This window comes from Limanda limanda, chromosome 16, assembly GCF_963576545.1.
Source record: "Limanda limanda chromosome 16, fLimLim1.1, whole genome shotgun sequence".
Lineage (NCBI taxonomy): Eukaryota > Metazoa > Chordata > Actinopteri > Pleuronectiformes > Pleuronectidae > Limanda > Limanda limanda.
In genome coordinates this window covers 14,261,354-14,278,136 of record NC_083651.1, presented here as the reverse complement: position 1 = coordinate 14,278,136, position 16,783 = coordinate 14,261,354, and the positions used below count along the sequence as shown (strand labels likewise).

General features: G+C 41.0%; 1 protein-coding gene across 1 annotated transcript; it reads left to right on the top strand.

Moving 5' to 3' along the window:
• The first annotated feature begins 7,718 nt into the window (after positions 1-7,718).
• LOC133021235 (MORC family CW-type zinc finger protein 3-like) lies at positions 7,719-16,179 on the top strand. The gene is made up of 12 exons (XM_061088019.1): positions 7,719-7,757; positions 8,487-8,559; positions 9,677-9,809; positions 10,033-10,259; positions 10,578-10,734; positions 11,054-11,195; positions 11,581-11,709; positions 11,836-11,955; positions 12,045-12,142; positions 12,275-12,382; positions 12,483-12,611; positions 15,918-16,179. Exons 1-12 carry the CDS (start codon positions 7,719-7,721, stop codon positions 16,075-16,077), a joined length of 1,515 nt encoding a protein of 504 aa, XP_060944002.1. The 3' UTR covers positions 16,078-16,179.
• Positions 16,180-16,783: the final 604 nt, after the last annotated feature.

Sequence of the window (16,783 nt, the reverse complement as noted above, 5' to 3'; positions counted from 1 at the left end):
CCATCTATATAATTGAACCCCAATTCAAAAGCTCGGCTTGAATCTTTAATTCACTGATATAAGCTGTAGAATCTAGACTGGCATTCAGTGGTGCTCATATCTCTACCAAGGCCTGACATTTACCTCTGCCTTAGTAAGTCCTTTAAACATGCCTGATTTATTTTCCCATCAAGATCCATTAAGTTTTCTCTGAAAAATCTAACTTAATGTTGAGAAATGTTCATCAGTATCAACCCCGATGAGAAACGCTCTATTTCACAAGGAAAAAGTGGGAAAGAAAGTTCCTGGTTCCACACCAAAACTTCCCATCCTTCCACCAAGTGTCTTGGAAATCCATTCAGACTTTTTTGTGTGATCCTGCTTACAAATAAACATACATCCAATTTTTAAAAAACTAACCTCCTGGGCGTAGCTAATAAGAGGAGTTTAGACTTTAGTCATATTAGTAAGCCCATATAATAAAGGCAAACAAACACCATGGTGATTCGGGTACGTTGTAAGGTGTGTAGCACGATAAGTTATATTTATAAGAGTATAAATGACATGAAGAGAGCAGATTCTGCCTCATACATGTGTATGTATGGCATTTTATGGAAATGCTTGAACCTCCCGAATGTGATTTGACTGCAATATATTTTAAAATTTGTGAATATGTAAATCAAGGAAAGGAACGTGAGGAAACAGGAAGTATGTTCGTCTCTCACGCTTTCGCCTGTTTTACACGCACTCACGCCACACATCCAATTTCTCACGGCAAAAAAAAAAATTGGGGGCCGAGACGCGCACGGCGCACCTCGCGTGCCTTCTGCCTCGGGAGATGTGCAGGTCCGGGGCGTGTTTGCCGTAGGGGGGGCAGCGCGAGACCCAAGCGTCCGGAGGTTGTTCGTGCTGCCTTGGCCGGCCGGGGTTGAGCAGGCTGTACAGGTTCATCTTCAGAAACTATGTTACGAGTTTTACTTTCCTAGAGCAGGGGTTTTCAACCGGGGGTCCGCGGCCCCCTGGTGGTCCGCGACGGCATTGCAGGGGGTCCGCGAAATTCGCTTTGATATTTCGACACATTTCCACATTACTCTTGATATCGTGAAAAATATATATAATAAGAAAAATATGTCTAAAATAATATAAAGGTGCTGGTGATCATGAGGTTAAACTTAATTAGGCCTCAATTGTTTGTGTTATATTGTATGATTATCATTTGTGACATATTCTGCATTACTTTGTCATCTTCCCTCTTCAGTTGTAGCCCAAGTTTATGTTGATTGTTATTGATCACCGTTACTTTAACATTCTCTCAACATGTCAGCTACATGTCTGTACATTTAAGTCATGAACGTTATATATTGATGTTCATATGGTTCTGAGATGCAGTACAACAACAAACTGCATTTTAATTTTGTTTTTAATTCTTAAGCACTGAAAATCAACCGTTTTTGTTGTTTTTACACAGATTTTTCTAGATTTGTTTGAGGTTTTTAAATAAAACCAACATGGAAATCCAAATGTTAAAACTTCCTTCTATCCACATTCACACACGCACACACACTTAGGCACGCGCCCGCGAAGGCACATCAGTGGGCCGCGGATTTTTTCTAGTCAGAATGGTGGTCCCTGGGACAAAACCAGTTGAAAACCCCTGTTATAGGTGAACATATTGTTGAGGGAACAAACGGGAACAAGGTATATGTGGAGTCAAAGCTTTATTTACATACAGCACAAATATTGTACAAACACAACTGGCCTAGCCAGTGAAAAACTCAGGTTAAGCTTGAAATGTCTCTCTGCAGCCTCTGGGTCATGAGTTCTTTGTGGGACTCTGCCTGAATCTTCTCCAGTGTGTAGACGTCTGTGGTGTGTGGCTGTGAGATCCAGTGTAGCTTTGGAAAGGCTGTAAAAACAGAGAAAAAAGTCACGTTGATGAAAAAACTTAACGAGAACAAACTGTTACATCTAAGTAATTCATACATATTTGCACATGCACAAGGTCTGCTCAAGCACTCGATGCTGTATTCGTATTTTAGCAACTTTCTCGCTATCCCAAAGTTGCTGGCATGCTTTTCAGATGTAGGAGTTAGCTTGGTGGTAGCTAGCAATGGCGTCTCTCTATAGCTTAGCTCTCACCGTAACTCATGGACTGTGTGCCCGTCTTCTCCGCCTCGACTCGTCCACACCTCTGCTTCCCCACGCACTCATCTTCTCCTCCAGGGAATTAGCGTTGTGTCGACTTCAGCAAGTTATTTACCCCGAAAACAGACTCACTTGTACGGAACAATCTTAACACGAGCCGGAGGTCTCATGTCTGCGGGACACTCGACGCTGCATTGCATTTACGAGGCTGTGATTGGACGAGCCCATCAGGTGATGACGCAAGCGGCTGACGTGAGGTTTTCACAGAAAATCTCCACAACTGTCCTTTTCATCTTAAAGCAGCGGTTAAAACAGCTTTTAAATTGCAACTTCATATGGGATGAGTATGTGACTGAGGCCCAGTTTATTCTTTCTGGTGTTAAGTAAATTTACATACATGATTCTCGCTGTTCTGTGTTGGTAACCTCATAGTTGAATGCACTTATTGTAAGCTGCTTTGGATAAAAGTGTTGACTGTTTTAATGGAATACTGAGAAAGTTTAATAACAACAATAAGACAATTGTAGTTCAAATTATGAAGGAAATTCAGCTCTATATTGTGTCTTCTTTATATTTAAAATAATAATCAAACTGAGTGGAGATGTATGTTGTAGCCAAACAGGCGGCTGCTGTGTTTTGTCACTGTGCAGTCCATGGGGGATTAAATATAACACTGAAAAAATAAATCATTAAAACAATGAATGTTTCATAGCAATTTTGAAAGTAGTGGTGAAAAGGTAGCATTTATAATTCATGGAAATAAGCCTAGTTTGCCACTGACATGTGAATATGGTGCCAGTATTTTGGGAGGACAGATATTTTTATGGAAAACCAGTAGAAGTCTGGAGCTTATAGGGCACAGACACATCATACCCAGGGTAACGGCCCCCCGCTTCTCCATACAAACTTCTGAGTCTCTTGACTGATGTACACGGCTCTTTATTTTTGTATCTGGCTTGCCGTAGTAGCACCGTAAAACTGTAATGACAGTTGCAAGTTACAAAGATTTTAATCATTAAAACCAAACACGAACGTTAAAATACAATGAACAAACAAATCGCCACGTGAGACACATCTGACTCGTTAGAGTGACAGCGACTCCCTTCCGCACTACTCGCAGCAAGGTGAATGGGACCAGCTTCCTTACCTCGTTCCGCTTGGCGAGGGGTGTTAAGCTATTGGTGTTTGGATGGTTCTTAGCTCCGAGAAGTTCCACGAAGCTGGCGTCCGGTTTGGTTTCTGCTCCTATCTGTTCCGGGCTCACGGCAGGTATTTTATTGCACTGGGGCGGAAACGAGGGATCAGGTGTGTCGAATAAAACCGTCCGCTCCTTTGCTGCAGGTAATTATGCGAGGGGAGTCGCTACGTGTAAAAGACGACGAAATAAAACTGAAAATAACCCAAACCGTAGTTGAACATAAGAACAATATATAGCCCAACCCTAAAATAAAAGAATAAAACAGTCTGCATAAACTGGCCGGTTTTGCTGACAGTTACACTCCCACCAAATCCTGATATAAACATTTCACCCGACTGTGCTATACAGGATTTCTAAAGATATCTAATGGCCCTTTCAATTAAAATATCTAGAAGTGTTATGTACGCGATATTTATCTATATGCCACGTGTTTAAACTATTTGTCGCGTCCCCTGGTCCTTTCAACTACTCCTCATGCAGGCAAGTGGGATGCCTACAACCACAGGTATTACATGCATGTCGCCCTCTACAGTCTTTGGCGATATGTCCCTTCCTTAGGCAACCAAAACAGAGGCGGTTTTCGTGGATGAATGCCTTTTTGTTTGGCCGTTTCAGGTGCATCTCGGGTGGCGTACTTTAATTGGGCAGTTGTATTGAGGGATATGGCTTCCTTCTCGACTGTGGGTTTAAAGTTCATCCAATGTGGGGAGGTGATAGGGTTGCAAGATATCCGGGCCTCTTTGTTCAGGAACGCTGTGAAACTTTTGAAATCGGGGTAATCCCCCGATTTATACAGGTTATCGTCGACGATTCGGCCCCACTTTCGTACAATCCAGTCAGGTAGTTTTTGAAGTAGCTTGTGGTTTTCTTCGCAATCATTCAAGATGGTCAAACCTTTAACGTGTGGGATTGCCTCTGCGCAGCCTTGGAGAAAGTCTGTAAAATCTCTCAGTGCTAAAGGATCAGTCTAACTGATTTTGGGCCATCTGGCGAGCTTGTCTCTGAAGGCCTTTTGAACAAGGAATGGGTTTCCGTATCTCTCATGTAGTACTTTCCAGGCGCCTGTATGCGTCCTCAGAGTTCGTATAGAAGAACCCTTCCACTGCTCTGCGGGCTTCTCCGACGAGGTAGATCTTTAGATAATACATCTTCTCGCTTGGTGAGAGAGGTTTCTGATCGATAAGGGTTGTAAAAGACATCTTCCAATCAGTGAACTTCAAAGGATCGCCATTAAATGTTTCTGGCTCAGGTACAGGCAAGCGATTTATGCTTAGTTCGCTTGCTATTGCTTGGGCCAGAGAGACGGTATCTTCAGATGTTGTTGCTCGCAAAGGTGCTAGTCGAGGTTGAGATGGTGACCCATTTGAATTTAGCCGAGCTTCATATCTGGTCTGGTGAGCAGCGACTGATTCATGGTTCATCCCATCTTGGCGGACATCTTCAAAACTGTTATATGCTCTTACTCTAGCAGCTGCTACCTGGACTTCCTTCTCTGCCTTAAGCTGCTGCAGGTTCCTTCTTTCCTCTTCTAGCTTTGATTGTCTCTCTGTCCTTTTCCGCTCCAATTCAGTCAACATGGCCGCCTCTTCAAGTTTCCATTCATCTTCCAGTATTCTGAGCTTGGATTGCTGAGCTAGAATGTCTTTAGTTGCCTTTACCGCCGCTTGCTTGGCTGCCAGCTCTGCTTCTGCGTCTTGTCGTTTACTAGAGCTTGTGGAAATTGCATTTGATTGGTCTGAGTTCTGTGATGTTTCTGAAAATGCGGTTTCAGTATTGGTAAGTCCAAAGATGGAGCCATGCTCTTCCTTACTCAGCACTATTCTCACTCTCTCCTTCTCAATTCGTTCGTTATAGTTGCTATCGATGATGTCTCTGCGATTACTCACAAGAGCAAGGATTTCTTCGGTCAGAGCAGAGCAGGTGTCCATTTTACCAAAGATATCTGAAGTGGAGGTTTGGTTGCGTACGAGTGGCTCATAGTGATGATGCACTGCGTCACGTTTTGTGGTAATGTTGTGTTGGATTTTGTCGAGGTCATCTGGAGAGCAGTAGTTTTTCAATTCAGTCCAAACTTCTCTTGCTGACAATTTCCAGGACTCATAGGCCTTATAAAAAGTATTTTCATGCGGCTCTCGGATGTTCTCAGGAATTATTTTTTGCCGTGAGCCTGGTCTGTCTTGATGCATGGGAACTGATTTACTTGTTGCTGCTGCTTTAAGTGACATTTTATTTTACTTGCGTTGTTAATTTGACTTTCGGACCTTAATCTTTAGGTGTGATCTGCAGTGTGCCTGAATCAAACCTCTGCCAGTAGTCGCTTTAATTTAGTAACTGCTATTTCTTTGACCAGACATTTACAAACAGTTGAATACTCAAGAGTTTCAGCACAAAACGGATGCAACATAAATATTATAAGCAAAGGAAAAAAGGCTTGACAGGCACAAACAAAAGAGGATGCGTTATAAATATGCTGAGCGAGCTATCCTAGGCAATTTAAACAGTGATTACGCTCCTCAAACAAACAATAAATAATGTTGCAACATGACACATATTTACCATTGGTTGTTATAATCATCATTATTATTTCGTGATCAGTTTTGACACAGCAGGATAGTCCACAACATTTTTGTATTTACATGTGAAAAGCTTCATTAAACTTCCATACACATGTCTCTCAGAGCATCTATAGTGCGTGCGCTGTGATGCGCTATCCGGTCTTGTCTGACGGTCGATGTGTAAGTTTTGTGTCTTCGGGTGACGACACGAGTCAGGAAGACGTTTCGGTGTAGCCTCGAGTTTTACTGTAACGGCACCCCGCTTCTCCATACAAACTTCTGAGTCTCTTGACTGATGTACACGGCTCTTTATTTTTGTATCTGGCTTGCCGTAGTAGCACCGTAAAACTGTAATGACAGTTGCAAGTTACAAAGATTTTAATCATTAAAACCAAACACGAACGTTAAAATACAATGAACAAACAAATCGCCACGTGAGACACATCTGACTCGTTAGAGTGACAGCGACTCCCTTCCGCACTACCCGCAGCAAAGTGAATGGGACCAGCTTCCTTACCTCGTTCCGCTTGGCGAGGGGTGTTAAGCTATTGGTGTTTGGATGGTTCTTAGGTCCGAGAAGTTCCACGAAGCTGGCGTCCGGTTTGGTTTCCGCTCCTATCTGTTCCGGGCTCACGGCAGGTATTTTATTGCACTGGGGCGGAAACGAGGGATCAGGTGTGTCGAATAAAACCGTCCGCTCCTTTGCTGCAGGTAATTATGCGAGGGGAGTCGCTACGTGTAAAAGACGACGAAATAAAACTGAAAATAACCCGAACCGTAGTTGAACATAAGAACAATATATAGCCCAACCCTAAAATAAAAGAATAAAACAGTCTGCATAAACTGGCCGGTTTTGCTGACAGTTACACCCAGCATCATTTCTTCCTGTTGAACGGATTGCTGGTAGATGTGTCGTTAACAAATCCTCTGTGCATTTAACCAGCACAATTGAAAAAGTGACTGTAATCATGCCACTCTGTACAGTGGTTGAGATTCAGGATTGTTTTGGATGACAGTAAAATTTTGAAATAAAGTGCATTGTTTCATTTGACAGCATTGACCTTTGTTCGTGGTGTACAATGTAATTCATTATAGCACACTTACTTATTTAAGAACAATTTACAATTTCAGGTTTTATATATATTTTAAGCCTGGTGTACTCAGCCAAATAGTTTAGATGGTGCCTCTTAGAAAAAGGTGTTATCTGCTCTGAGGGAAACTATCCTGATTTGCGTTTGTGAAGCTCAGAGCTTTGTCATTTGCGTGTGAAAGCCGCGCCTAGGTTTAGGAGCAGGGCACTACATGAAAAGAAGAATTTGTGTCATTAAGTGTCGCAGGAAATTGTTGGCGCATTTTTCGGTTAACGGCTTTTCACACGAATCTGCAGGCAGCAAAGGAAACTCTCAGGAATTGAAGCAGGTTTACAAGTTTCTTGCAGTTTTCAAGCCTGAGATCTGTTGTGAGGTGACCCCCCTGCTCCTACGCCTATGCGAGATTTTCACATGCTAATGACAATGCTCTGAGCTTCACAAATGCAAATCAGGATAGTTTCCCTCAGAGCAGATAACACTGCGTGTCTGTGTGTGTTAAAATTATAAATAGTAAGTTGGTCACTTTGACATATGTGTCAATGTGCAAAACAAACAGAGATAGGTTAAAATTAATAAATAAAGTTTAAATAAATATCCATGTATGATGAAAGAAGAATAACTTTAGTTCAGGGTGACAGAAGCAGGACAGAAGTTATTTCCTTCAAATTAAAACCGTGTCGTCAGGTTGTGACGCTGAAGCCCAGCTGTGCTCTCCCCTCCTCCTTCCGCCACCTGTGGACATATGAAAACATGGCTGCGCGGACGGATCTCGGGGTCCCGCTGAGCACGGTGAGCAAGATTTATTCCTCTTTCCACGGTTGTCTAGTGATATGAACTTTTACAAACTGATGAAGGGTATTAGCCAGGTCCTCGGGGTCACGTGTGTTGTAGGTAACACGTTTAAATACCGTGAATTCACACTCTACTGGAGGCTGGGTGTGCGGGGGTTAACAGCTGATCGAGGAACTAGTTAGGAAAACAGAGCGGACTGTGATGTACTGCATCACCTGATGTCTCGAGGTTTATTCTGTAAAAAAAAAAGTGTTCGTTTTATTTTTGCTCCTGGGTGAAGGTTGTGGTTTTAAACTCTTGTTTATCAGCAGTTGTGTAACTCTGAGGTACATCAATTATGTGTCATACCTTCTCATGCTACAGTATAGAGATAGATATTTTTAAATTTTTGAATCAGTAAATCAAGGAAAGGAACGTAAGGAAACAGGAAGTGTGTGTGTGTGTGTTTGTGTGTGTGTGTATTTTAATGCAATAAGTAAGAAATCGGGAAGGGGTGGGGTATGTCTTGGTTATTGCATTAAAATGCACAGATGTTTAATGTCATCACACACACCTGAGCATTAAAATGCACAGGTGTGTGATGACCCCATTTCCTGCAGTTTCCTCATTTGGCCTCCAAATGATGGAGCAACCTTTGCCAAGATTACATGTTCAACATCATCACACAACACATTTACATTGAACATATTGTAATATTTTACAGTATAATATTTGCTCCTTTTGCAGCTTTGTCCCAAGTACCTTCACTCCAACTCCACCAGCCACACCTGGCCATTCAGCGCCATAGCTGAGCTCATAGGTGAGTCGTCATGGCAAGGTTATGTTTTCCAGTGAAGCTGCACTTCTCTCTTTAGTTTCACTTCCTGCTATTAATGCCTCTTGTTGTCCCGCATGTATTGAGGTTCTTGCCTGACATCATGATGATCATATGCTGATGTTTTGTATTTTTTTGTGATAGGACAGATTTCTGTCAAATTAATAAGAATGTGTTAAAATATAGTAAGCTGCAGCCGACATATGAACTTGAACAAAACTCATTCAGAAACTTGAATTGTGTTTAAGGAGAGAGCAAGAGTAGCAAATCGCTTTGTTGTTCCAGTTTGACAAGGTTTATCAACTGCCTTGTATTTAACACCAATGCCCTTTATGTACTTAAAGAAAGGCTCCAACTAGAAGATCAAAATAGCCTGAGGTGAAGATATGTTGCAATGATAAATTAATCCAATTTTGTTATCCCATATTCACACTTTAAAATTAGCTTTTAATAGCTTTACAAAGTGTGACATCCTCTGCCCTTCACCCTCAACTAGAGTGAGGAAAGTGTAATGGACGTGTTGTCATTTGTGGATGTGATATTGCATGAGCAGACGTGTTTGTGGAAGACTGACAAAATTTTGTATCTTACCGGGCAACTTTAGGTTTGTGATTATTGCTCAAAGACTTTAACTTGATGGCCGTACACAGAGATGTGAAGGCAGGATATTTCCCATCATCATATGTTTTCAGGATGGTAATGAATACCTTTACATACCCAATGAGTTGTTGTGGGTTATAAGAACACACCTAATTCTTTGCTCATATCTACGTCATTGAGGTGAGGTGTTCTCGGACATTGCCATCACAAAAGACTACCAAAAATAACTTTAAAAAAAAAAGGGCGGACAGAAAGCCATACATGTCACGTAACATTACAACATTCTTGTGAAAAAAATTATACGATTCATAATGAAACTACAACTGCAATCCTGGATGTAGAGTCACCACTTAATACATATTCTAATAACACAAAAGGATTGTGTGTGTGTGTTCATATATTCATGCAGGGATTTGCTTCAGTTTTTTTCCAGTTGTAATCTATTTGTTCTAAAGGAAATGTCTTTTAAATTAAATGCTTCTTACAATGTTCCTTCTCATAGACAATGCCTATGATCCAGATGTCAATGCCAAACAGTTCTGGATTGATAAGACTGTGGTTGATGGACAAGAATGCCTCAGCTTTATGGATAATGGAGACGGACTGAACCATGCAGCTATCCAGAAGATGCTCAGGTACAGACTCAGACAAATAATTGAAACATAACTTTTATTGTTCATGCAATTTACACTTATTCGTCATTTTTAATTTTGGTATTTGTTGTGTAATGGCTATTCTTGTTGGACACATGTAATTGACCACTGCCTAGAAGCTTTAACATCAAAGTATGAAAAGTTATATTTTCCATTATGAATGTGATTCATAACTGAAAGAATGTTTGCATTTTTCTCCCTTAAGCTTTGGGTACAGCGATAAGACCGTTGTCAAAGGTGTAGCACCAATAGGTATCTATGGCAATGGGTTCAAGTCTGGATCCATGCGTCTTGGAAAAGACGCTATTGTTTTCTCAAAGTCAAAGAACTCTTCATGCATCGGGATGCTCTCTCAGACCTACTTGGCAGAGATTCAGGCGGAGCAAATAAGTGTGCCCATCATCAGCTTTGCAAACACAAACAAAAACAAGTATATCCTTTATCTTATTCATTAATTCAAACTATGAACAATGAAGGAATATGTCAATACTGTCTTGATTCATTGGCGTCATGGTACTAGGGTGAATTGTGTACATGGAAACTGTACAAAACCATGATCTAATGCATTTTTAAAGTTGTCTCATAATGGAAAATGCATCTAAGTCTGTTTAGTCATTTATAGGTAAAAAAAACGTTGGCTTGGCTAGATGCTTTGACATTTAGTGTAGTATTTCTCCTCTAAATCATACATTAGTAATGCTTCTGTTTGTACCAACCTTTTATTTCAATCATCCTTAACTTAGATTTTACTGTCAGTACAAGAGCAGGACAGAGTCAGTCTGCAGCACATCCTGCGCTATTCCATTTTCAAAACACAGGAGGACCTTCTCAAAGAGCTTCAAGCCATCAATCCCCCCTTGTGCCCGCGAAAAACAGGCACACGGATTATCATCTGGAATCTCCGCAGGTCTGTCTACAATATACATCATTTTGTTAGATGTTTACTTGCTTTGCTTTGTAGATGATACTCAGATTTGTGTTTGTTGCTTGTTATCCTCCCGCCTGCATAGGTTTTCTCTGGGTACTTCAGCTTCCTCCTACAGTCCAAAGACATTCAGTTTCGGCTAATTTGAGACTTAGTGACCCTAGGTGTGAATGTGAGTGTTTGTTGGCCCTGTGATAGACCGGTGACCCATTTTGGCTCAAGCTCCCCCTCAAAGAATAAACGGTATAGATAATGGATGGATTAATGGACATCAATATGCTTCTCCTCTTCTCCTCTTAAGGACATCTGTTGGAGAACTAGAGTTTGATTTTCAGAAGGACCGGTACGATGTTCGAATTCCATCGGATATCAATGAGTCGGGGAGCGACACTTTTCAACATCAATCGTCATCATACATCCCTGAGAGTGTTTACTCTCTGCGGGTAAGGAGCAGTAATCTCCTAACAGTCATTATGATTATATTAGGTCATTGTTTTTATGCCTCACACCACTTTACCCACACAAATCACAGGTCAAGAGTTTGTTGACCTTGTGAATGCATTGCCCTAAAATTGTCTTGAGAAATGTTAATTTAGACAAATGTACTGACTACATTTGGGTGATTGAAAGTCTGTAAAGGTCATGTTGACCATTTGAGTATGGGAAAAAAATTATGTAAACTCAAACTGCAGTGGTTGGCAGAGGCATACAACTTTAGGGTGGTAATTACATTTTTTTATTAAATGCATTTAATTAATCATAATCCCTGTGATATACCTCTCAACTCTGCCACCTTCCTCTGCTCTTATTGATACATTTGTTGTGAAGGCATACTGCAGTATTCTGTACCTGAAGCCTCGGATGCAGATCGTCATACGAGGTCAGAAGGTGCAATCTCAGCTCATCGCTAAGAGTCTCGCCTCCATCAGAAAGGACCACTACAAGCCAACTTTTCTGGTATCCTTTCAGTCCTTTTCCTCTTTGGCTTCCGATAGGCGTTGAACATTTATAAATGTTTAGGGACAAATGGTTGCATGCGTGTTTAAATCTCTGCTCTTGGGTTTTCCTTCAATGTAATTACAGCCCAAACGCGTTCCTATCACTTTCGGGTATAACACCAAAAGTAAAGAGCAGTATGGCATGATGATGTATCACAAGAATCGCCTCATCAGAGCCTACGAACGCGTGGGGTGTCAAATGAGGGTGAGCCTCTGACGTTGACGACACATTTTCAAAGGGAAATAAATGTTATCATCTGCTTTTCGTCTCTCATGAGTCGTTTCACTCTACAGGGCGACAGGAAAGGCGTTGGGGTCATTGGCGTAATAGAGTGCAACTTTCTCAATCCCGCCCACAACAATCAGAGCTTCGATGAGACAAATCAGTACAGGTAGTTGCATACATTTTCTGTTCAGTTTTGAGCATGTTGGTTAGATTTTTATTTCTAATCGTGATCACTGAATTATTCATCAGTACTGGGCCAGGAATATGGAGGTCTTAGGTGCTTTTTGTCTTGCTACAGGAAAACTATGACCAGCATGGCGACCAAACTGGAGGAATACTGGAAACAAATGTATTACAGCAAGAACAAAGAGAATCCAAACAGCACCACACCAGTGGAGGATACCATGTTAGTAAATTTGCAGTGACTGTTCAATCTGTATTCAACATGCATTCGTGTCTGCTGTTTCCTTATAGACACTGATACTTTTCTCTGTCTGTGTCCTCAGGAAGCGACCAGATCAGATCTGGCTGCAGTGTGATGACTGTAGTCAGTGGCGCAAACTCCCCGATGGGATTGACTGCAACAAGTTACCAGAGGAATGGTTCTGTCGTTTGAACCCTGACCCTCAGTTCAGGTAAATTATAAACCTATTGCAACAATAATTATCTGATGTAATAACATGAACAAAGATAACTGGAGAATTATACTCATATTCTTATTTATGGATGACCCTGTAGGATTACTTTTACATCTACTCCATAGACTGTAGATATACACTCACCGGCCACTTTATTAGGTACACCTAGCTAGTTCGGGGTTGGACCCCCTTTTGCCTTCAGAACTGCCTTAATACTAACATAAGAACAAAATTGGGCTTTCTCTATAGAAATAGGTTCTGTTTCACTTTCCAAGCCAGAAAACGCATTATTGAGTCTGTTTTTATATCAGTTTTAGATTACGGTGATGTAATTTATGGAAATACATCCCACATCACACTGAAATCTCTGGATGCTGTATACCATTCTGCTCTGCGTTTTATCACAGGAGACCGCTATGGCACACACCACTGTACTCTCTATAACAAGGTTGGCTGGCCAGCCCTGTCTGAAAAAAGGGATGGTCATTGGAAGATTTATATTTACAAAACAATCATTGGGCTACTGCCACTATATCTCTCATCAGCTGGAATTGTAATACCCACAATACTCGCTCCCAGAGCTGGCTTTCATTGTATGTACCTCGTGTTAAGATCAACTTGGGGAAGACAGCTTTCTATTATAAAGCACCCTACATTTGGAATGAGGTCCAAAAATCTTTAAAGTTGCGCTCATTTGTTTCATTGACAGAGTTTTCGAGTCTGGTCTCATGTACAGCTGACTTCTCCTGCAATGACTGTAACTGCTAGTTGACTTTGCCATAGTATTTTATTGACAAATTGTTTTATACCTTGTATTACTGTGTATATATATATGCATATTTATTTCATTCCTATTTATTCAATGTATTAACTTTTAATGTATCAACTTTTTTATTGTACCCTCGGCACCATTGAAAATGAGGGTCTTATCCCTCAATGTGTCTTCCGAGGCTTAAATAAATATTCAATCAATCATCAATACTTCGTAGCATGGATTCAACAAGGCGTGGCGTTTAAACGATGCTCAATTGGTACTAAGGGGCCCAAAGTGTGCCAAGAAAATATCCTCCCCACCATTACACCACCACCACCACCAGCCTGAACCTTTGATACAAAGCAGGATGGATCCATGCTTTCACGTTCAAAGTCACTTAAATCCCCTTTCTTCCCCATTCTGATGCTCGGTTTGAACCGAAAAAGGTGGGCTGTCCATTAAAAACACACAAAGGGGGCTAATGACTAAATGTGTTTAATTTTGATTCAGTATAAAGATTTTGGGACGGCTCAGCAGTGCGATAGTTAGCACTGTTGCCTCAGAGCAAGAAGGTTCCCGGTTCAGTCAAGGTTTTTCTGTTTGGAGTTTGCATGTAAACGTGTCCGTGTGGTTTGCTTCCTCCCACAATCCAAAGACATGTAGAGATTCTAAATTATTCACAGGTGTGAGTGTGAATGGTTGACTCTGTATGTTGGCTATGCAAAACGCCTGCGACCTGTCTCACCCAATGTCAGCTGGGATGGGATCCAGCTCCCCTTGCTGATTTATCTATCTGATAGATAAATAAATACTTACGGTTAATACTTGTAGGTGGTTATGATTTAGGAATATAAACAATTAGAAATGAAAAAAATTCTTCTCGGTTTTTCTTGATAGACTGTCGAATCACCTTCCACCTCCATTACCCCAAAGAGGAGGTCCAACGCTGATTCAACTCCAGTGAGGCCCTCCACTATTTCAAAAGCTGGTAAGAACAATGACAGTTTGTTCGCGAATGGAAGAGAGAATTTTTTTGATCCAAATATTAAAATATTTCTGTAGATTGCTTCCCCTCACGTAGCGATGGTCTTCCAGTTACTTCAAATGTGGTCTCTCTTTCAAAATCCCCTCTGAGGTATGATTTTATGTATTTAATATATGATATTCACTTTGTCTTAGAAGAACATTAACAGTGCGTTGTTTACACTGCAGGAGAAAAAGAGACCGGTCTGTTAGTCCTCAAACAACGACCAAAAGAGCTCTAGTAAATTACTTCCAGAGGAACATCTCCGATACGCCCAGCTTTGCTTTGACTAAAGTGAAAATAGAGCCAGAGCCAACCGATGCCGGTAGATCCGTGGTGTTGGAGTGTAGGGATGATGTTGCCATGGAGTCAGAGACAAACACTGCGGGAAAAAGCTCTACCGGGTCTGAGGCTGCTGGAGCCAATCCCTCCCCGGCCCCTCCTCCACAGACTGCGAACGAGACAGACTGCAAACAATGTACCTCTATCTTTTGATGTGAATGTTGCATTTCCTGGATTTGACAGAAACATTGAGAAAATGCTATTTGACGTCTGAAAAAAACACTTAAGTCTTGACTTTTATACTTCACCTTTCAAAATGTTCAAATATTGGTGACTTAAATGGGGAAATTAAAGTTTGTAAGACAATAAGACACAGTTTAAATATCTGGGAAACTTATTGCTACACATGCATCCAAGTCTGCTTGAAGGAGTTATTAGAATTATGAATAATTGTGGTGCACAGTTCTTAAAAACAGCATTTACCTGGACGTCAGAGCTCAGAGCTTTTATGTACATTATGTATAATTCATCATTGATCAAGCAGGATCAAGAGTTTTTTCTGTGTGTCACTGTGTGCTGTGCCTCCAGATGGACATAATAGAGGAGGCCGTGGGGGCAACTGTCGCTGGCGGAGATTGAAGCTAGGACACATTCAGAAGATTGGGCTGTTGTAAAGTCGGTCCTCTTACATGTTGTATGAATTATCACAGAAGTATAATTTCAAAGTCCAGAGAATGTCGTCACAATTTAGTCCGGAGTTTGTCTTTCACGCATGAAACACACAGCAGGAGATTCTCCGCTCAGACGCATTCACAGCACGCAGATCATGTATTTTTGTTTGTAGCACATTGACACCGGTCAGCCCTTATCACCAAAAGCTCTCTTGACACCTTCGGCGGTGCCATGTGTGGCTCCTCTTTTTTTTACCTTGAGATATTTGCATTCTTTTAGTTTTTTCAGTTAGGCTTCTGTAGCATGTTAGAAATGGCATCAACACGCCCTCTCAGTCAAGGTGAATCTCGGTGTGAGATCTCTTGCTGTTTTCTCATGTGTGCTCCTTCGCACATTATCCTGAGTTTTTACTGGGGGGCTGGCAGGAGAAACTCAGACTTTTGCATTCTCACATAAAAGTCCAGAGATTATTTCGAGTTCAGCCTGTGTCTGAAAGCAGCTTTACAAAGTCGTTTAAGTGATCAAGTGATCTAAGTTTCCCTCTTTTTTTGTATCCATCTCTCTCTCACAGCTTGATCGTGCTTCGGCAGAATGTCGGATGCCTTCTCATCACCTCGATTCCTGCTCTGTCCCTCGACCAAGTGAATTTTGAGTGCAATGTAATCGATGAGATCCTCGAACAGTTTCTGTCTGAGAGAGATTCTGTCAAAGAAGAGGAACAATGGAATTAACCAAATCCTGACATACATACACTATGCCTTTTAATATTCCATACAGATGTCTTGGAAATTAGATTGTATTTATTTGAATGTATGACTTTATTAACCGATTTTATATTGCTATAAACTGCTTTACATTTTATATTTTTGTTAAGTAACTTTCAGTCCGTCAGCCGCCACCCTCTGGAACTCTGCATAGATCCACCACTTTACACTACTATTCATTTTTATGACTGTTGTTGACGTGTATGAGGTTTTATCTCTGTAAAGCAGCATTAGATACCTTGAAAAGTGCTATTTTAATTGCAGTTCTTCTTCCTCTTCTAATTCTTCTTCACCTTCTTCTTGACCTTTTCCTTCTTCTTCACCTACTTCTTCTTTGGCCACTTCCTCTTCTCCTTTACCTATGTCTACCTCTGCACTTTCTTTTTCCTTGTCCCACTTCCTTTTCAGCTTCCTTCTTAATTTTGTATCTGCCGCAAACTAAAAACACACCTCTTCCGACTCTACCTTGAGTCAAATTTTAAAACTAACAACTTAGTAGCACCTAAATGGCACTTATAGCACTTTGTAGATTTGCTTTTATGAAGAAATTGTACTTCCTTGATTGTTGTTGTTCTGGGTTTGTACCCTAATGGTTGAATGCACTTATTGTAATTCGCTTTGGATAAAAGCTTCAGCTAAATGAAATGTAATGTAATCTATCCATTGTAGCCAT